General features: G+C 43.9%; 2 protein-coding genes across 2 annotated transcripts in view; both read left to right on the top strand.

Annotated features, from left to right (window-relative positions):
• Window positions 1–5,423, top strand: part of LOC146185823 (uncharacterized) — a 41,145-nt gene extending 35,722 nt beyond the window's left edge. The window contains exons 9-11 of the mRNA XM_084607922.1: window positions 1,738–1,761; window positions 2,335–2,505; window positions 5,205–5,423. Of these exons, the coding sequence (XP_084464048.1) occupies window positions 1,738–1,761; window positions 2,335–2,505; window positions 5,205–5,423 (414 nt within the window). The remainder of the gene's footprint in view (window positions 1–1,737; window positions 1,762–2,334; window positions 2,506–5,204) is intronic.
• A 990-nt stretch (window positions 5,424–6,413) lies between these two features.
• Window positions 6,414–15,173, top strand: LOC146185822 (uncharacterized). Its single transcript, XM_084607921.1, has 4 exons — window positions 6,414–6,526; window positions 8,970–9,090; window positions 12,041–12,340; window positions 15,033–15,173. Exons 1-4 carry the CDS (start codon window positions 6,414–6,416, stop codon window positions 15,171–15,173), a joined length of 675 nt encoding a protein of 224 aa, XP_084464047.1.
• Window positions 15,174–21,118: the final 5,945 nt, after the last annotated feature.

The following is a 21,118-nucleotide window of genomic DNA, read 5'->3' as shown; positions in this document are numbered from 1 at the left end:
CTGAAACTGTCTTGAGTGTCTTATTATAACGCCCTATATATGTTCTTTGGATCAAATCTATGTCACGAACTAGCTTCCAATTTGATATCTCAAACACACTATATTCAACGAAAAATATTTAACAAAAATATTGCTTTCTCGTTAAAAAGACAGCATCATAAAACGTCTCCAGGCCACACTACTTCTGACCTATGCTGCGAGGCATTTATCGCATCCCTAAACTCACCATTTTGTAGGGAAGAAAGGAACAGGATCATTATCAACTTACAGACCTTGGTATCTGAAAAGCTGTCTTGAGTGCCTGATTATAACGCTTTATATATGTCATTTGGTTCAAATCTACGTCACGAACTAGCTTCCAATTTGATTACAAAAACACACTATATTCAACGAGAAATCTTTAACAAAAATATGCTTTCTTGTTGAAAAGACAGGTTCTCTGAAAGAAATATTCAGCGAGAGCACAACTGGTACTTAAGGCGCAAATCGAGGTAGGAGAGAATCGCCTAGAGGATCACATACGGGTCAGATTCCTGAACGCCAGAACGATATTTAAGAAGCTCCCACCAAGCTATACGAGGACATGGTCATCGAGGACACTGTCATACTAAAGTGGATCACTGTTCACACTGGAATCCCATTCAATGAGGCGGTGCATTGTCTCGTCCTCGAATGCTTTATTCACCCACATATGACACCACTCTCTACTACAAACAAGAAATAAAAATTCACTATGACAACGTTAGAGAAACTCTTCGTACAATTAGAGTTCCGGAAAAATCTAGCAAGCGCGCAGCTATCTATCCTTGGACGCATACACCTAATACACGTCCCCAACTCGTAATCCCCCCCTCCCCCCTCAGGGTGATCTATGACTGTGCCCAAGGATGCAGGATCGAATCCCAGCCGCAGCGGCTGCTTTGCAATGGAGGCGCAAAAAAAGGCGCCCGTGCAGTGTGCGATGTTTACGTTTAAGAGCCCCAGGTGTTCTAAATTTCCGGAGACCTCCGCTACTGCGTGTCGCGCATAACTTGAGTCGCTTTGGGACGTTAAACCCCACAAACTAAACGAACCAAGCCAAACCTAAATACACACCTCACTAACTACACACCCCTAGTTTCCCCAGCTGTATACAACACTGCCTCGCAATTTCAATTGTTCCGGACAGTATGCTGATTGAGAATATTTCCTTTGTTCCTGAGCACTTGACATTCAGTACCTTCATATTCCACATCCTTCACTCGCATCGTTTCGAACTAGCTGTCGGGCCAATTCACTCCGGTGATACAGGCGCAGGAGTTCCTCGATTGTGGATAGTGCATTAAAACAAACTCCCCTCTCTCTTTCGTTTCCTCTTCCGGTCTATTATACACAAGCGTGAAAGGCGCAAGACCTTCTGCAGGCTGCTGTCTGTGGCACTGTAAACCCGCGAAGCCCCCCCAAAAAAAGATCGGCTTCCGCTCTTTGCTGGAACCCGCGTTCGCAGGTACCTGACGGAGCGTCTTGTGCTCTCATGAATCTCAACGAAACGCCGCAATAGTTCTGCATAATAGCACGCAACAGTCAAGTTTCTCAAGTTCTTGAAAAACTATTTTGGTGTAGAAGGTATTAGACGTCAACTGATCAACATTATTTGCAAGCTGTAGCGTCACTAATATACGTTCCGTGCCTGCTTTGATATCGAAGTTCAAGTGTTTTATGCGACAACCCATTTCATGTTTTCTTCTACATTTTCAGGTGACACCGTCAAACATAGAGCAGGTGAGGCGAACTTATAGAAAGACTGTATAGCTTGCATCGACCACCGGCCCTATATAACACAACGCATTCACATTTTCTGATACTACTAAAGTGCTTTTCCTCTATGTCAGTTTGTCAAACTAAACAAAATAAATTATCAGAGTAGTTTGTTTATTTGGTACATTGTCGCCATTTAAATGAGCCTTTCGTTGGTAGTTGTTTTGGTGAAAAATAGAGGGGCGCCAGATGCATATTAAGAACGCGGGAAAGAAGCCTGCATTGGGATTTAGCTTTCTAACACGCCATTTCTTTGGATTACTAATAGTACGCGCAAGGCGAAAAGAAATTCGCCATGAAGCATGCATTTATCTCTTTCGCAGCCGCGTCTGTGCTCATCATGATGTACAGAGAGCCTGGAAACGTTTAAGCAAAATCTGCCCGTTTTCCAACGGCACTTTTGTCTTTATTCTTCCTCACGATTAAATTTACTTCGTTTAATTACGTTCCCAGAAATTAGTTCACAGTTCTGTGATACCTGAACATCTTATTCCGCTCACGCTCGCATTGCAATACTATATACTCACTTTCCCGCAGCCTACTCCGCAGACCATAGAAGCTCCGGTGAAAGCGGTGATGATTCCGAGGGCTGGACGGCCTATGCTGCCCCGGTTCAAGAGCAAGTCGGGCCATTGCTCGTGTTACCGCATCCTGCGCCAGAGCACGTGCACGCGCCGGACTCGGCAGTTTCTGGGGTCGCAAAGCTACGTGAGTGAACGACAAAGCAGTGGTAACTTTACGCATGCTCGTTCTGTTAGGATTACCACTGCTCCGTGCACGTGAGGGCATCACTGTGCGTACCGTAAGCACCTAGACATGTTGCCTTTTTGCTACAGCAGATTACAGCAATTTCGAAACTTTTACACTCTAATCTACGATTTTGTTGTGCGTTCACCTTCAAAGTACATTGCCCTTGAACCTTGAAGCATAGCTGAAATTCATGTTAGTGTTTGGGAATTCTGTGGTGGTAACGAAGGCAGCGCCATCTAATTTGCAGAGTATGCGAACCACGCCCTCCCCCGACAAGTGTAACTCTCACACGAAGTAGTAAAACGTCGCTTCATTCCATGCCAGCAAATCACCTTGCGAATAATAAATGGTGGCTTAGATTCGCTTAACGTGGATACGTATGTAGAAACGTTTTTTTTTTTTTTTTTAGGCTTGCCGCTGTGCTGTACTTTGCTATGAATTTGCGTAAAATGCATAAAATTATTACACATAAACCCATGGCAGCCATAAAATTACGAAAATATAGCACAAGGTTAAAGTAGGAAATGCGTTTCGTTTGCTGCTAAACCCAGCTAGTACATTTCAGTTAACTCGCGCTTCTGGACCAAATTTGATTTCAGTATTATTTTGAGCTGCGACTAGACCTCGAGTCACATAATTTTCTCCCAAATAGACACAGCCGCTTCCAATTTATTACGCTACTACTCTCTCTGTGCTCAAGTAAATATCAACACACTATATTATGCCCACACACTATCGATCCCACATGAAATTTTTGTAACTGCCCTTTGGTTGATTCAATAGCTGAAACTTTTATTTTCTGTTTGAGCTGCACTGGAGCGGTCGTGCTGTCAGGCGTTCGCAGCGTCACCGCTTTGATGTAACGAGTTCGCGCCTATTTAAAAGTGTGGCGCTTTTTTTCCCAACAGCAAAAACAGGGACCACACGTCGTCCCGGCATGACATTCTGCGTGGTCGGAGAGAATTTTGTGACACCGGAGGTTCTCTCTTTAACCTTCTGCGACTATGCCGTTTATCCTGACCTCGTAGCAGAAGACGGCCATTTCCTTCCGCTCTACGGAAACAAGTCCTGGAAGGCATTCAAAAAGGTGACTTCACAAATTCTGTACACTCCATTTCCTTGCCCTAGCCCACAATAATGACCACGTTTCCCTCAATGATCTGTCTAGCTCTTGTCACAATAATACGGTTAGTTTCGTAAGCAAACTCGATACAATGACTGCACCAATTGTGGTTGTAACTAGGCCTGCTGCCGCCTTGGGCCATCAATCTTCAAGTGTAAATGCATATATATCCTTGTGTAAATAGCTTACTCGGATTTTCTAATGGTTACACGGGGACTGTTAACACGATAGCGCTAAAGCACTCGTTCTTAAGAACAACCGCCAGCACCCGTTCTTAAGAACAACCGCACGTGAAAAATCACGTGCATGGCCCTGTCAGCTGTTAGCTTGAGCCTGACATGGCCAGGCTCTCATTTGTTGCGGGGTTGTGGGGTGCAGGCTGACCACGTGACGTGACCAGTTTGCCAGGAGCTGCTAACTTGGGTTTCAGAATTCAGAAGGCAGTGTGGAGCAATCGAACTCCCCAATGCCCTTGTCGGATATGCTACCCCTATATACCATGCAGGCACGCTCACGGTCTGATTAAGCGGAACTTCATATAAGTGGGGTGGTTTTGCACATGACACATTAGCTTACGAGTGTATGCTAAAAAGTATGTGCGAGATGATACAGGTGAACATTATGGGGGACACTTAAGCTCCGCCTTCAAGGATACGAAGCGATAGCGTTGGCTCCTGCCCGACTTGACAAGCCCCGCTTTAACCATGCCATGTAACGTGTCTGCGTGCCCTAGGGGTAACGGGAATGCAAGTCCAGGTAGGCTGATTTTGATACCACCCTCCCATATGGAAGGAGAGCCTCGAGTTGGAAAATCCCCAAAATTTAACGTCACGCAGTGTGCGGCCACGTCAGCTGCCACCTATCGCCTGGCAACTCGGTGCTCGTGATTTTCGCTCACAATGCTAACCCCTACGGCAGCGCTATCGCCAATACCGAATCTCTCGTGAACGGGACAGTTAACGATACTGCGTTAAAATTCAAGGGATTAGTGATCAAGCGAGCAGCGAAGTGCGTGGACACGAACGACGACCACAAAAAGAGCCGCCAACAAACGCCCTTAACGCCTAGTTTGTGTCCCCGCTCCCCTCCCCCCCCCCCCCCTTTTTTTTTTAACGCGATAGCTTTCAAGGCAACGTTCATAAATTCCGGCGTCAGCGCTGGCGTTCGCGCTGTGAAAGATAAAACCACGAAAATGGCGCTTTCAAGCGGTAGCTAGCAGCTAACATGGCTGAGCACTAATTGCGTATACGCTTGCCTGACACTACGTTTAGCAGGAGCTGCCAACTCGAACCTCTTCTTTAATATGAGAGGGCGATATTAGCATCAGCCACTCAAGGCTGCTGCATTCACGTTAACCCTAGAGGACGCTGGCACGTTCATACGGCCTGGTTAAAGCGAGGCTTTATATGTGGCTGGTAGCTTACGCTATCGCGTCACACCCTTAAAGGCGGAGCTTAAGTGTCACTCATGTTTTGTTTTTGTTTTTTTCGTTTGTGCCGTCTATCTCTTCTTCAGCTTGTTATTTTATTCGCAGGCCATTGCGTTTAACCGGAATATGGCCGTCGGACTAAGTTTCTCCATCAGCGGCGTTGGTAAGGAACACAGCACCGTGGCCGCCATTCCACACATGGGCAAGCAGCTCATGGAGCTTGCATATACGATGAATGTGTCGGCCATGGGAGTGTTGAACTTTCCTCGTCACCGCGGCATCAGCACCGGCACCCTGCAACCAATGTTTTCGGCAAGTGCCTGAGCTCTCCATGCTTGTGAGCAAGCGACAAAGTATGGCAACCGCGATGCTGTTCACGGCCGTACGATGGAGTTTGAAAGTCGCAGTAGGTAATACGAAGCGGGTTTTCAGAGTGCGACGATTTATGCGTTTCTCCGCGAAGGTGCGTGCGCGGACGATAACAATTAAGTTCTGTCCAAATGTCCCTCTTACGATTAAAATCAGCAGTAAGCGTCATATTGTTTCGATATCAAATTTTGTTTGTTCTGCTTTAGAGAAATACTTGTTTCGCTGCAGGGATAAAGAATAAAACAGAAGAATAGATTTGGCAGGCTTCATTGATGTCTCTTGATCGTTGTTTATGGTGCTATTTTGTAAGCGTTTTATGAAGATTTCACCATTATATAAATCTCATATAAAAGGCGTTCCATTCCACTGTGCAGTATTTCCCAAAGCATCAAGTCTACATAACTTGCTACGTATTTGTATAGTTCCCACCTTACATATTTCTTAAATATCCGAAGGTTTGGACACCTAAGGAGCAAGGTTATCCGTATCTCACCGACATTTAGAGCGTCAAAAGGAGTTGGGGGGGCGGGGGGGATAAGGGCTTTACTATATGACCGAAAAGAAATAATGCGGCCTGGTTAGTTTCCGGTCACTGAAAGCAATCGCGCCTTCTGAAGACCATGGCTAATATTTTTTAACTTTAAAAAAATGAGATATACATACCACCCAACCAATGCAAGCGCAAAGACAGTTACCTAATTATAAAATTTCCAGTTTTTTTACCTTTTTAAAGCCGTTTTCAACATTGTGCAAATGCTAGGCAAGAACGAAGAATTATCCATTCGCCTTTGTAGTGCACTGCGGAGGGTATAGGAGAGGAGAGGGCTGCTTGGTAAATTGTAACTCTGTCGGTTCCTGTTCTATTCATTTATACGATCCGACATCATCCTCTTGGTACTTAATTAATTGCTAATTATACCAAATGCTGCTTTGTACTTGCAGGTCATGGCGAAAGCGCTGACAGTGCAAGAACACGCTGAGCCCACGACGTTCTTGGGTGTATGGCTACACACCATAAAGGATGCTCAGCGTTTTGTGCACGAGGTGTCAGTCATGACGTGAGTGCACGTGTTCTAAGTAATTGAATTCTCGATAAGGTATGCATTCGTGTAATGATTTTCAGGCTGGTAGTCAGAAGCTCGGACTAACCACTTGGGTGTAGCCATACACCCAAGTGGTTAGAGCGCCCGTCTCGGCTGCGGGAGGTGGTCAGTTCGAAACCCACCGCCGGACACCCACCGGTAAATATGGGTACAAGCGTCCCCCGGCCTGGTGCTCGGCTTTTACAGGGGTGGCTACACCAAGAACGTGGTGTAGCCATACACCACGTTCTTGGGTGTATGGCTACACACCATAAAGGATGCTCAGCGTTTTGTACGCGAGGTGTCAGTCATGACGTGAGTGCACGTGTTCTAAGTAATTGAATTCTCGATAAGGTATGCATTCGTGTAATGATTTTCAGGCTGGTAGTCAGAAGCTCGGAAAAGATTAGTAACCATACAATGTAATCAGACATTAGCATGCATTGTGTGCGCTGCTAATGTGTATTAAAATGACATAGAGCGGTCCTTCTGCTTGCCCATCTGCTCATAAAATGAAGCAGAAGTCGAATATAAACATTTTGTTCAGACGAGTAGTGTGTAATACATGATATTGTCCCGCTCGGCGGTTTGCGCATTATTCTACTTTTTGATAATTACATTGGCGCCCTCACCCTCTCCAAACAGGCAAAGTGAAAACAAGAATGGCGATGAAAGCTATTACGTGCAGAGGGGCGCTATTATTACAAGGTCAGCATAGGACAGGCAAAACCATCGCAAGGAGTTGCGTAAGCTTCGTGCTTCGGTCAGAGAGAAGAGTAGCTTGTCTACTACGTTGAGATGTTATTGCGACAAAGCCTCTTTAGGTACCACATAAGATAGCTAACAAAAGAGCTCCTTAAAACGTAAGTGAAAGTGCGCATCGTAGGAAATTCAAAACAAAGTTAAATTACTTCGAAGACTACATACCACTGGTGTTAGCCGCAGAGGACATGGCCTGTGAAGGCCCCTATGATCTTCCGTCCAGTCACACCGTTTTTCAATCAGCCCCAGAACCTAATCGTCTTATTTTTGTAAGTTCACTTGGAAAGCAATAAGGAGAAATGTCGCTACTCTCGTTGCTACACTGCTTATTAACAACACGAAGATGTCTTCTTGCTGAGTAGTCCAAAATCCACCCCATATTCTTCAGTCTTATTCTCTATTCCACATGTACCCTTGAGGGTGTCTTATGTTTTTCGGATATTTAAATTGCTCAGTACACAGGTGCCTTGCGTTTCGCCTCCATCGAAACGCGAGCGCCGCAGCCGAACCCGCGTCCTCGAGATCAGCTGTCGAGTGCTTTAATAACCGGGCCTTCACGGTGGGGACTTCAGGATGGGCGAATAGCGTCTTTTTTTTTTTTTTTTCAAAGCACACATACTTTAGTACGAGTACTGCCGGTACGAAATGAATTTAATATGAATAATGTAGCTACAAACGGAAATCGAATACGAATGTTTAGAACAGTGACAGAATCTAATCGAATATAGATCGAACATTCATGCGAATATTCGCGACATGTGCGAATTTGTGGTCAAAACGATTATTCAAGCGAGAGAAGTGCTAGCTGTGCTGCTGCAGTTTGCTTCTCCGACTCGTTCAGGTATAATCGTCGCTCTAAGAACGGCGCAATATCTATATTTGCTAGGATAAACGAAGCTGCGGCCACTGCGGCCAGCATTTGACCCTGATTTCTTATGATTCGGAGCCGCATACAGAAAGCACTGATTCATTGAGGCGGGCTTCAGTTCGTCATGTTGAGCGCGAAATTAGAAATTGCTACTGATTACTTCATTATAAAAACTAGCCCCAAATCCTATTGATTGCAGCGGCCAACGCTGTGCCCCATTTCGCTATACAGGTATAGCATTTCGCTATACCTGAATCCTGACCTGTAGCCAAAGGGTATAATGCCGTATTTGAGCATTATGAAAGCCTCGATACGAATGGGATTCGCCAGGGTGCTCAACTCTGCTTCCTATGCAGAGCAGCCGTGGCAGCATTCTGTGAGCAACAGAAAGAGCAGTGTGTAACGGTCGTCCGAGTAGACTTCAGTGGACCTTATTCAAACCTCAACCTATGTTTAAAGTTTCGCGAATACTGCGCAAAACATTCTGGATTAGTTGCAGTAGTTTTGGACAGGTGGTGATTGATTTGCCCAGCTTATCAAAGAGGAGGCAATTTTCGTCGATATTCGAAAACGTTGAATGTTCTCGTATTCCTAGTTTTTGCACATACATGAACCTTGTGTTCGTTTTCAGCCCGCAGTACGCATGCATTTTTTTCTCTTTCTCTTTCCTAACCCTGCCTTCAGGAAGCAATTCAGACGGTCATCATCAGTGAGGCAGTTACTCCGCCTTCCTTTATGACAATCTCCATTTGACTGTCTTTTGGGTTCTCTTTTTTCTTTTTTTTTCAGAGACGTCAGCATGGTAATCCTCCAAACCCACGTATCCGAGTCTGTGATCTCGGGAGGTCCTTGCGTTTCAGTTCCCATAAGCATGGCACATGTGAACCAAGACAGGCTTCTTCCGAATTTCGTGAGTGCTTCTTACGTCAAACAAGCGCTATTGGCAGCAAAAAGCTATGGAAATCATTAGTAGCCTCAATGGTTATCATAGAGTTGATGGTGATTATATTTTTTGTTTAGATTAGTGTACGGGGTTTAACGTCCCAAAGTGACTCAGGCTGTGAGAGATGCTGTAGTGGAGAACACCGGAAATTTTCCCCACCTGGGGTTCTTTAACGTACACTAACAACGCACAGTACAAGGGCGCCTTGCTTTTTGCCTCCATTGAAAAGCGGCCACACAGTGGTTACGGGTCTCGACCACGTGCCCAAGGATGCGGGATTTAATAATGGCCGCCGCGCCATTTTCGGTCCCGCATCCTTAGGCACAGTAGTCAAGCACCTTAACCACTGCACAACTTGAGGTCATTATATTCGATATGATTAGTATGGAGAAAGTTACGCAGGCAACGAGGATCGAGAGACGAGGATTACTTTAGAATTACAAAAGTAGTCAAGAGGTTCTAAAATAAAGTTTACAGAAATAAAACGTTACTGAAATGAATCGCGATTACTTAATCGATCGAATATCTCGTATTATATCGCTTATAAAGGAGTAGTCAAGCGGAGGCCTTGTCACGGGATGCTGTGAAAAGCGATAGTCAGCGAAACCGAGGGAAGTATACAGAGAAACGTTTCTTTACAGTAATAACGGGTGAATTGGTAGACTAATCGAGCTTTATCTCGAACATGACTGATCAGGCTGAAGAGAAAGGCAACTATGAGGCCCCGGCGGGATCTGAACATGAAGCCTCCGCATGCCGCATAATGTGATCTGCCCACTCAGCTACAAGTACAGCTGTTCCACCTTCTAGTTTCAAATTACTTCAGATTTCGTGTACGCTAACGCTGAAAGTGTTCTCCATCACCTCCCTCAGACTTGGTGACAAGTGTGGAATAATAATACCATACACTCAGGCCGGCAGTTGTGTGAGAACCTCCTGATACTACATATATACGACATTCGGATAGCCAAAACCAAGGTGCTCGTCAATCCACTGAGCAGCCAATGTAGAGAATAAGGCGCTCTGAAGGAAGGAAGCCAACAGTCACTGAAACTTGAGGACGGTATACGTTCGCTGTTGATGTCGATGGTGGCCCTGATAAGAACTTCAAGGTTAAGTTATACGTCCCACGTGCAGACTCGAAAGTAGAGTTGAACAGCAGCCACCGTAACTCAGATGGTACATCATCATGCGCGACATGTGTAGGTAATTGGTTCAGTTCCTGGCGGATCCATTCCCTTTGTTTTTTAATCGCATATATTGTGAGCCTTCCACGGATCTTCTTTCATTTGTACATACCATAATCTTCTTCTTTCTTTTGTACATACCATCGTCATCGTCCCGCGGCGCTGGCTCCAGCACGCGCCTGGGTTCTCCATCAGATTAAAACGCTGACACGGCGTACCTTGCCTTGCCGTCACGACTTTGGCCTCTCGACCTGGCCTTCTTTCACAATATATATTTAGTTGTAAAATGAATACAGCACTATTTCACAATTAATCTGCAGCACAAACAAAATTTTTGTCTCTTCCATCCTGTCAGTGACCGTCGCCGTTCAGTTATAATATACCGAACGCTTTAGAATAGGCGTGTTTGTGACGCGACAGTAGTTATATACGTTACTGGGTGCAATAAAGGCAAAATGGTTCAAAACTATTTAAAGAATTTATTATTATTGATTATATGGCGCAGAATTGCGTTCCAAATATTGAAGCCATGCGGTCATGGTGAGAGTCAGAAAGACTTTATAAAAAGTATCTGAACCGGCGTTGTGGTTCGAAAAACAGATCACAGGTTTACTGTTCCGAACTTCTTTAGGTATATAGACTTTCTGGAATGCGCTTTGCTCTAATGGCAATAATTTTTTTTTTATTATATAGCAAAACCGGCTGCACTCCACGCATTTTGTGTCATAAAAAAAAGCCACTTTATTTTCGTGACTACGCCTCATAGAACAACTACATCACATTAGTAAGAAAAGCAGAAAAACAAAATGAATAAAGTATTTGAAATCACATTTGTCGTGTTCGATACCTCGATCCACGTGGCCACTTTGGAAAATGTAAAATGTGGCCCATTTACAGCATCGAGTCCTTGTGCTTCATAATGTATCCTTTTGGCCAAAAGCCACAAACGAAAAAGGTTGCTTAGTGTTTTGAAGAGATAAACTATTCGTTGTTTAATTGCATTTTGTATAACAAATAAAACTGTCTTACATTGCAGTGCAGCTGAACAAAGTGAGGCGCGGTATAGTTTGCACTTTTAAATGAATTCCGTTCGAATAGTTTTAAAACCTGAGATACGACAGTTTTACATTAAAGACTGGTAGAGTACGTCGGCATTCGCCATATGAAAGAGCGAGAAAAAGAGAAAGTTTCACAGTCAGAAATAAGGGGCGAGCATAGACCTGGTACAATGAATGGGCTAGAACTAGTTGCTGCCCTTTTCAGAAAAACGCAGTTGCTGATGACTGGTACAAAACTGCAGTAGAGTTTCTGCCTCAACGTTTCGTTATTTTTCCACGTAATTATTCTTGCTATTTTGTCTTATTATAGTCATTCGTACTGAACCTCACTCGTATATAATATAGCAAGCAGATGACTCCCTCTACCCCCCCCCCCCCCCCCCCCGCCTCCCTCCACCTCGATATCATTTGAGTCTGAGTCCCATATGCATGTAGCCTCCGTGACAACGCCGCTATTGTATAGTTTTCAATGCCTGATTCTGGAAGAAATTTTCTTCTCAACAAAAGATGAAAGAAACGCTTATTGCTGTTGTCGAATGAGAAACGTATACAATTAAAAGTATCAGAAGCCGCTTCAATATTTCACCTCACCGGGTGTACGTACGCTAGAGCACGACGTCTAATTGAAATTTTGTTTCTAAATACGCGTCCACTCTGCGGTTGTGAGTGCAGGAGGTCGCCAGGCAAGCTGCTGCATCCTTGCGTGTTCGAGGGGACAAGTTCCGCGTCGTGTTTTCCTCCACGTTGGGCGTGATGGTGTACGCCGGCGCACTGCTCTCTGCTGAGCCGTCCTCCGCTTTTAAGCCGTGCGAGAAGGCCAGCATGGTTGACAGCGATTTCACCTGTCGCCATAACATGTCTCACAAAGAGGAGATTTGCGACGAATACGGGATGTATTCTTACTTTTCCTACCAGTCTGCTGGCCGTTCCTACTTCGTCACCTTGGAGACTAGCCACTCGTTGCAGGAAAAGGTATTTTACACGACCCCTTTCTAACATGTGCACTTACCGCCCGCCATGAATGTGGAGTGGCCTGGCGCTCTGTAGTCTGCACAAATATTATAGAAACAATGCCGGATCGTTGAGGTTGTATCGCAATCGGTCTTAGCATGTACAGTTGGCAGAAAAGAAAAACATTGCTGAAACTCAGCACATCACGACAATTCTTTACAGTCTTGTAAATGTTTGTTACATAACTTTAACGTGCGTTATTTCAGCAAGTTTTGTTCAGGATATAATTTTATAAAATACCAAATGTTAGACCTATAAGTGCCTTAATCTAACCTACATGTGGGTGCAACAGGTCATGATCCCCCGTCACATCACTTCGGCTAACCGCCTCGAAGCGGACCAAAATAAAGGAGCGCGTTCCATCCTGTCACCGTATTCGTAATTTCAGATATAACCAGGATGAGACACATATAAATACGCTATCACTGGCCATGCGCAGACAATCTGCTCGTGTATCTTATTTCCCCGTTTTTATTATAGTAAAACATAATTTTTATTCTTTTTCGCACATTTTTCCACCGCATCACACCTCAACTAGTATAGACCACGCGTGTAAAGTACACCTGATCTTTGGTCATACAGGAAGATTCGAGAATTCCGTTGTTGTGTTTGTAACATTTGCTGACAAAAATGTTTTCCCAAGACATCTTTGCTAAGCATTACTGAACTGTTAGTGTTCCTACAGCTCAATTTTTTTATATGATTCGCATATACTTCTCGTTTAGTTTTATGTTCTCGTCCACCTATTCTACAAGCGAATTTTATTTCCTGCTCAACCAGAATCTCTCCCTCCCCCCCTCATGAAACATCCACCCGGGCATTTACGGCAAGCAAAGAAAGAGCAGATAATTACACTTGCAGCGCGTCAGTTACTGCAATCTTCGTCAACACTGAACAATCATTACGGACGTTCAGTTATCATCAAGCTTTTAAAAACCTCGTGGCAGCGATAAGTGATTGTTTTACATATTAGTGGGTTTTGTTTAGTCAAATGGGCTTGATGGGTTTAATTTAAATAGGAATTTAGTCAAATCAAATCAAATGATCTGGTGCTTTTTTTTAAATTCTAGGTATATACGCACGCGACAGAACTCCTTAAAGAATACTGTTTCACATATGATACGGTAAATTTCATTTCTAGTAAATTGTTTTGAGCAGCAATAAAAAAATTTTTAATTATTTAGTGCCACAATGTGCCACATGTGGCACGTTGTTTAGTACCACATGAATTCTCAGGAATTCATGTTTGCAGTGACTGAATCTTCAAAATGAACTATTTAGTATTTTTAATTTCAAATGTGCAAGAAGGCAGAATTTTTCATTTCTTGCAGTAATTCTGTGGGTAGAGGGAACATTTTTACCAATCTGGCTGGTAATTCTGCAGGTAGAGGGAACATTTTTACCACTCTGACTGGAAGTTGCGCTTCAAGAAAATTATTAGGACTTCATTGTGATTTATTTTGTCTGGTTACAGGAACATGTGCACAATAATCCTTTAGGCTACATTGTGATAAGGGTATTTACTCGTGTATCACATATGATACACCATGCAGTTAGGGATAAATTTTGTTAGTTTGATGTTTCATAATCTCACTAGAAAGAAATAAATTCATCCCGCCGGGGTGGCGCAGTCGTTACGGCGCTCGACTACTGTTCCCAAGGACGCGGGATTGAGTCCCGGCCTCTGCGGCAGCTTTTCGATGGAGGGAGGCGGAAAGCAAGGTGCCCGTGTACTGTGCGATGTCAGTGCACGTTAAAGGACCCCAGGTGGTCGAAACTTTCGAAGCCCTCCATTAGGGGGTCTCTCATAGCCTGAGTCGCTTTAGAATGTTAAACCTTATAAAGAAAGCAAGCAAACCGGGATTCGATTCCGCCTCCTTGGGCTCATTAGTCGGGCGCCCTAGCGACTGAGCCACCGTGGCGAGACCCGGACAATTGGAAATGTATTAACTATTGGCTAACAGTGGCGCCGAGCGAGTCAATCGATGTTATCAGGTGGAGGGCATTGAGGTGCACTAAGGTTCATTCTTCACATTTTTGTGGCTATTTTTCACAAAATATCAGCGCTTAGTCTTCAAACCTCAGTGCACTACATCATATCCTTGATGACTCCAGTGCAGCAAAAGCGCGAGGTGCGACCTGATATGCTTGCCTTATGCTGCAGCTTCGTACCCAGCAGCTCCACTAAATGTAGAAGTACCGTCGAGGACGACGTACGGCAGTGAAGCGGGGTGATCAAAATCAACACAATCTGCGCGATGACAATTTCGCATCTGCTTCCTCTTCGTCAGCGTCCAGAGAAGGGGCCATCTTCACACGTCATTAAGTTTTCCGTAGGCCACAGTCATGCTATTCTAGGAAATGTCCTTCATTAGTCTGTGTAACTCTCGTTCGACCTCTATTCCGGTTGATTGCTTACCGTGTTGCTTCTATTTTTCTCTAAAGGTGGGACGACAGAGGGATCTAAGAGCGCGAATGTCGCGAAGCCCTCATTCTTCGCTAGCAGAGATAGTTTACAAAAACGAAACTCGTTCAAATGAGCCATATACAAGCACTTTATTTATTTAATGAAAATAAAAGAATGTGAGCAAGCTAATTCCATTTCTCATTGAACAAACGCTTCAACATTTCTGCTGTTCCAACTCTGCTGCAGATGAACTTGTACATTGAGGACGTCTCCGAAGGCTGGGCCCTGTTCGAGGTGCAGCGGGATGTCTGGAAGCCATGTGGCCGGGAGAAAGACTATGTACGCCTCGAAGCGGTCCAACAAAAAGCACGCCTTCGCGTCCCGTGATTAGGAACGACATCGCGCCCTCGGGAATTTGTCACGGCCGCACATGTGCGTTTGGCGGCTGAAACCTGCATGTGTCTCCTGGCCATTACATCTAACGCATTATAGTAATCCTCTTTCGTTCGACCGAACATGCTTTCAGTGAACGTAATGTTCAATAAAAATGTTATTATAGCACTTTTTCTAGCCTCCTGCGTCTACTTGTCTAAAGAATATAGGTAAGAAAAACAAGTTTATGGCCCATATATGGCATTGCCTGACGATAGCAACACCTTCCGTCGCCTCTATGATTATAGGCCTGGAGTTGGCCGTCCGAGAAATGGGACGACTTGGTTAAATATTGCCGAAGTTTATACTCAATTGCGGCGTTACTATTGTGCTCGTCAAAACAAGAAAAACGATAAAAAGAATCTAACTTGAAACTTTCGCCAGCAATAATTTGGTTGTTTTTTTCTATCTTTGTATTAAAAAGAATTTTTGGTACTACATCGCAAGATAGAGCGGTAGATCAACGCATTTGAGAGCATATTTACTGCGGTTATGTTTTGTGCTTGAGTTAGAAGGAACGATTATCCGCGCTTTGTGAATGGCGGGCTTGTTTAACTTGCAAGGTGGCCATCATTGGATGCTGGCTGCGACTCCTTGGGCTCTGGCTACGGCTTCAACTTGAGTATCCAGGCCGCAGCGGAGCAACAAGGCCTTTCACGACCTTGTTGTGGGAACCTCTGGCGCTATTCAGATGCAATTACACATGGGAGATCTGACGGGAACTCCCAGAATATGTGGTACATGGTGAACCCCATTTGCTGCCTTTCGGGCTGAATCTGTCCAGATATAAGTGGCTTAGTACTATTAGATTAAGAAGGGCTCCTTAGTCCAGTCTTGGTGATATTAGAACTAATTTAGTCTTTCGAATCTATGGTGTTCGATGGTATTGTGGGTGGTGTAGGTTTCTATGATCACACCGACTTTCAAGTCGTTGCCCACAGCTCAGCCGATAGGTCCGCAAGCTATTTTGTGGGCTGCCTCCTTCAGCATGTTTGACGACTCAGCCGGCGCGCAGACCGATTTTATGTTCTTTCTCCCTCTCGAGGCATTAGAATTTTCTTGGCGATTGGCAAATTTTACCTTTGGAAAAATTTGTCATGGGTAATTTTGCGTCACGACGCCCGACTTCTGTGCCGGATTACCCGGGTTCGATCCCGACCTCCGGCGGCTGCGTTTTGATAAAGGCAAAATGGAGAGGCGTCCGTGTGCTGAGCGCTGTCAGCGCACGTTAAAAATCTCCAGGTAGTCGAAATTACCCCGTATCCTTCCATTACGACTCCTTTTTCTCTCCACTTTCACTCCTACCTACTTTTCTTCGCTTACGGGGCGGTTTACGTGTCCACGGGAACAAGTGTGAGAGATACTTCGCCATTCCCTTCCTGTGAACCAATCATTTTTGTCTTTTTTTTTATGGATAGTTATGGAGAATTTTGTGCGCAGAAATGAGTTCTTTACGAGTCAGCCCTCACCGGTCACAGCCGTTATTGTGTTTTCTACGTGGTGGTTCTTTCTGGGATTTTGTTTACTTCTTTGCTTTCAATTTTTATTTAATCACTAACCAACCAACAAAAAGATAATGTGTTTTATAGTAATAGGAGCAGCTCAAGTGTATATTGCCGCGAAAAGATTACGATCTAGAAACGGGTGCTGTATTTGCAACTTGCTTCTCATGAGAATCCATTAATTGGTTGGTTGGTTTGGTTTGGTTTGTGGGGTTTAACGTCCCAAAGCGACTCAGGCTATGAGAGACGCCGTAGTGGAGGACTCCGGAAATTTCGACCACCTGGGGTTCTTTAACGTGCGCTCATATGTCACATAAGTTAAGTTTGTAACTGTTAGGCCGCTCGACGACACGCTTATTCTTAGCCAAAGCGCGTACTTCTGGTAAGTTTATTACAGTATTCGACGGAGAGAGAGAAGGCTTTGAAATCTAATACGCACCCCCCCCCCCCTCTTCGTACTTATTATTACTCTTTCATTAGACAAGTATGCGCAAATATAGAGGCGGCGTCGTGTAAAAAAAAAAAAAGCGTGTGCAGATCACGCGTATACAACTCTGAAAATATACAAATCTGTCTCGCTTCATTCGCTCCAAAGGAAAATTGCCTGCCGGCAAATATATTTCAGAAATATGAATGCAATAGCTGCGTGTTAATCCCTCATTAAGCACATGGTGAAAAACAGTCCCAGTACCCACTTCTAATGCTTGCGCGCTTACGACGTAGCACAGCGTTGTTCTTGCAACAGTAATGCAGGCAATAAAAGTACAGTGGAGGGCGTTGTGCCTGAGCTCACGTACAGTGAACATGCCGTGTTGCCATTGAGGTAGTCAGGGCCAGTGAGAACCCATCGAATAAGTAAATGTTACCAAAGACCAGAAGTTGATTCACACATGGAAAAGCAAGTGTATAAGAAAACCTGGTAGCCTAAGCAGAAACGAAGTGTTTTGTTCGCTGCACAATTAGATTGACTTTTCTCCGAGTAAAACAATGTGTCAAATTTGCTTTCGCAGTGTAAGCATTTTAGTTGATAGTAGAACATTTCCAGCCTGAGAAAAATTCTTATTGCAACAACATATGTTTTATTACACTAGCATGAAATTATGCAGCTTCTCGTAAAGGACAGGGAGATGGTTATACCTGCCAACATTTGTATTGATATATAGGGTGAAAATGAAAAAATATAACAGACGTGATAACACTGGCAGAAGCGATATCATTCACATTGACAAATATATTTCCTTACAGGAACTTTACCTCGTCATGGAAAGTATTTGCGTATGTTCCGTTTCCATTTGATATGCACCGGAAAATGCATACAATACTGAAGTTGAGGAGCAATGCAGCTTTTCAAAGCGCCTGTTTCCATGTGTTCACACTCACTTTAGCTTGGTGAGCGCCAATCGTAGCAGCAGCTAAGACGGACACATCTCAGCCCTGTCAGAAATAGCCAGTATTGCTTTCCAAAAAATATAAAAGAGAGGCATTACGTACGAGCGGACTCATTTTACTTTTTAATAGAAGCGTATTGGCAGGTCAAATATTTTCTACCAATTGAACTCGGTACTCTATGCATGAGTGTTCAAGGCAACAGCGCTGACTGTTGTAACAATCTCAAGGCGCCAGTATGCCAGGACTGCAGAGTTCTGTTCTAGGAATAAATGTCGATGGCGGCGGAAAGAAGCATGACAGAAGAAAAGAAACTGAATAGCTCGACTCTTGCTTATGCGAGCCATAAATTACGTGAGCCTTAAATTCAAGTTATGTGCTGCTATCGCCAAAGGTAAGCAGGATAATACTTATCTGCACAATTGAAAGCGCTGTTAAATAACTTCACACTGACAGTGAGTTTGCGCTATGGTTACCGAGAATGTAGGCAATTTAAAGGCTTCATATCGGCGATCGTGTGCCAACATTATTACATATTCAAATGCTTCGTCACTGCAACCACGTAGTAAATTCCTTCAGAAGTATTTCACTAATGCCAGAACATGACAACTAGCGAAATATGTGATTAGGTACAAAACGTACTCTCCAGTGACATATTTGGACTTCTTCGACATGTCCTCCGAAGGAGAAGTCTTTTTTTTTTCTCACTGTACAGTGCACAGTGCACGAATAAAAACTTGGCTTTTGTCACATTTCTAAACACGGCCAGGACTGCAAGCCTTTATTTTTGCTGACACAACTTTTGTTACATGAAAACGGTAGGCCAGCACCTAAAAATCTATCGTGAAAATTCGATAGGCACAGCCGCCATCGTTTATTGCAGAACGAAATCGCAAAACGTCTCTAAAGTCGTCGTAACTGCACCTTTCTTTAATAACGCTAACGAAAATGCATACTACTAGAATACAGCAACCCGGCACTCTGCATAAATGTTCAAGCCTGTCGTGCAAATAGAAACGTAAGCGTGATGTCATAGCTAGAACTCAATTTATTTCAAAAGTGAACCATATTATTCTATAAAAGTCACCTTTTTACGCAGACAGTCCATCAGCGCGATAGCATATTTCATGTGAAATAATTGTGGCTTTTTGTTAACGTATTCCTTTTGCCCGAAAACTACATCAACGGAAGTGCCGGGTACGTCATATAAATACATGTAAAATAAACTAAAATGCATATATACAAAAACTAAAATTCCTACGCAATAAAATAGGTTGCTGGGTAAAGTTAATTGCAGTAATTCGCTGGTCATAAAAGTTGCGTCCGTCACGCGACCTTTAGTATGTTGAATAAGTTGGATGTGAATAACATATAAGAGCGCATTTAAATTTCGCAATTTGTAGCGCAAGGATGTCTTACAAAGAGTAAAAATATGCCAGTATGGTCGTAAGCAAAAGTCTCTACTTCCTTTTATACATTGGTGCATTACCTGTTAAACCGTGATTGAGAGAAAAAGGCTACATTGTCCCATGGTCGATGGACTGCATTTTGCCATAAACTGGAAACCATAGACTATATTTTTCTTTACTGCTGGGAGGCAGTCTTTCTGGGGGATATCTTGCAGAGGACTCGAGGACTTACCAATTACACCATATGGCATATGATGGCACCATATTGCACCATATGGCATAAAGAAAAGGTAGGAAGCCTGTCCATAATCAAGGTGGTGTGCCTACAACTTATTCATTATGCTTTGCCTCCACAGTGCAGTGTATGGAAAGCGAGAATGGCTGTGAGACACGCGGACATGGATGCTTGCTCCGCGAGGGAGTATTTCATTGAAAGTGTAAGCTACCTGAACGCCATCTATAATGCCCAAAGTGAGAAACCTAAATGGATGCCAGGTTTGACCGAGCTGACTAACATAAAGCGTTTTTGAAATTCTGTGAAGTGTTATTTTGTGTTAGCGCTCTTCGTGGTATTATACTTTGATACTTTTGCCCCACTGTATTTTTTATTGTTAAAAGGAAATAAAGAACAATTTTGTGCCGCAATGGATTAACGCTAATCATCATAGCACTAAAGCATGGGTTCGAATTCTTTTAGTGACTTTTATTTTGTTTTTAATTCGCAACATTCAAGTAAATTACTAACACCTTTCCTGGGGTTTGTTTCCATATAGGCTGCATAATGTAATGGTTTTGATTCCTAATAGCCGCAAAACCAGCCGTGAACAAAGCCAGGAGGTGACTGTATGACGATGGTTACTCTATGCAATTACCTTTATCGTAATCAATTCCTGCCTTCAGTGAGCGTATGTTACCTTTAGGTTGTGTTTAGGGACACCTGAAAAGGTCGCGCTGCAGCGGGACCTTTTCACCATTCTGTTTACAGGGCTCTGGAGCCCGCCGCCGTGAGCAACTTTTTGACCTGGCACGCCGATTCCGCTCCTCGTTCGACACTCCACAATCTTCCTTGGGTCGAACGATGACTGTTTTCGACCCCATCGAAACTGGCGTTCACCTAGCACTCAACCAGCAGCCTTATCGTATGCCCGCTACTGAGCGCAGTACGTGTTATCGCCGAACAAGTTAACAACATGCTCCAACACGGTATAATTCGAGAATATTGTTGAGCATGGTTTTCTTCTGTCGTTCTAGTTAAGACGAAGGATGGGTCAATACGATTTCGGGCTCCTATCGCCGCCTCAACAAAATTATTCGTCGAGATGTGTACCCCCTCTCACGAATCGGCGATGCCCTAAAGTGTTTGCTAGGCGCAGAATTCATTTTTTTCCCTGGATTTGTCCTTCGAGTATTATCAAGTATCAAAGGCTGCGGTTGATCGTGCGAAGGCCATCTTTGTTATCCCGGACAGACTATGCGAATTCAACGTTATGCCTATCGGCTTTGTAACGCCCCAGCCCCATTCAAATCAATGATGAGCGCCGTACTGCGCGACCTCAGATGATACATCTGTATGTGCTCTCTGTACTGCAATGTCTTTTCAAAC

The sequence above is a fragment of the Amblyomma maculatum genome, chromosome 6 (assembly GCF_055883805.1).
Source record: "Amblyomma maculatum isolate TAMU_Amacu chromosome 6, ASM5588380v1, whole genome shotgun sequence".
In the NCBI taxonomy this organism is placed as follows: domain Eukaryota; kingdom Metazoa; phylum Arthropoda; class Arachnida; order Ixodida; family Ixodidae; genus Amblyomma; species Amblyomma maculatum.
The sequence above is the reverse complement of the archived record's forward strand: the minus strand, read 5'-3'. Positions and strand labels throughout refer to the sequence as shown.

Bases quoted from the DNA above. Each gene is read 5' to 3' on its own strand.
- LOC146185822 (XM_084607921.1), top strand. From the start codon at position 6,414: ATGGCGAAAGCGCTGACAGTGCAAGAACACGCTGAGCCCACGACGTTC. The intron at 6,527-8,969 runs GTGAGTGCACGT...TTTTTTTTTCAG, and splicing joins CACGAGGTGTCAGTCATGAC to AGACGTCAGCATGGTAATCC. The intron at 12,341-15,032 runs GTATTTTACACG...ACTCTGCTGCAG, and splicing joins GCCACTCGTTGCAGGAAAAG to ATGAACTTGTACATTGAGGA.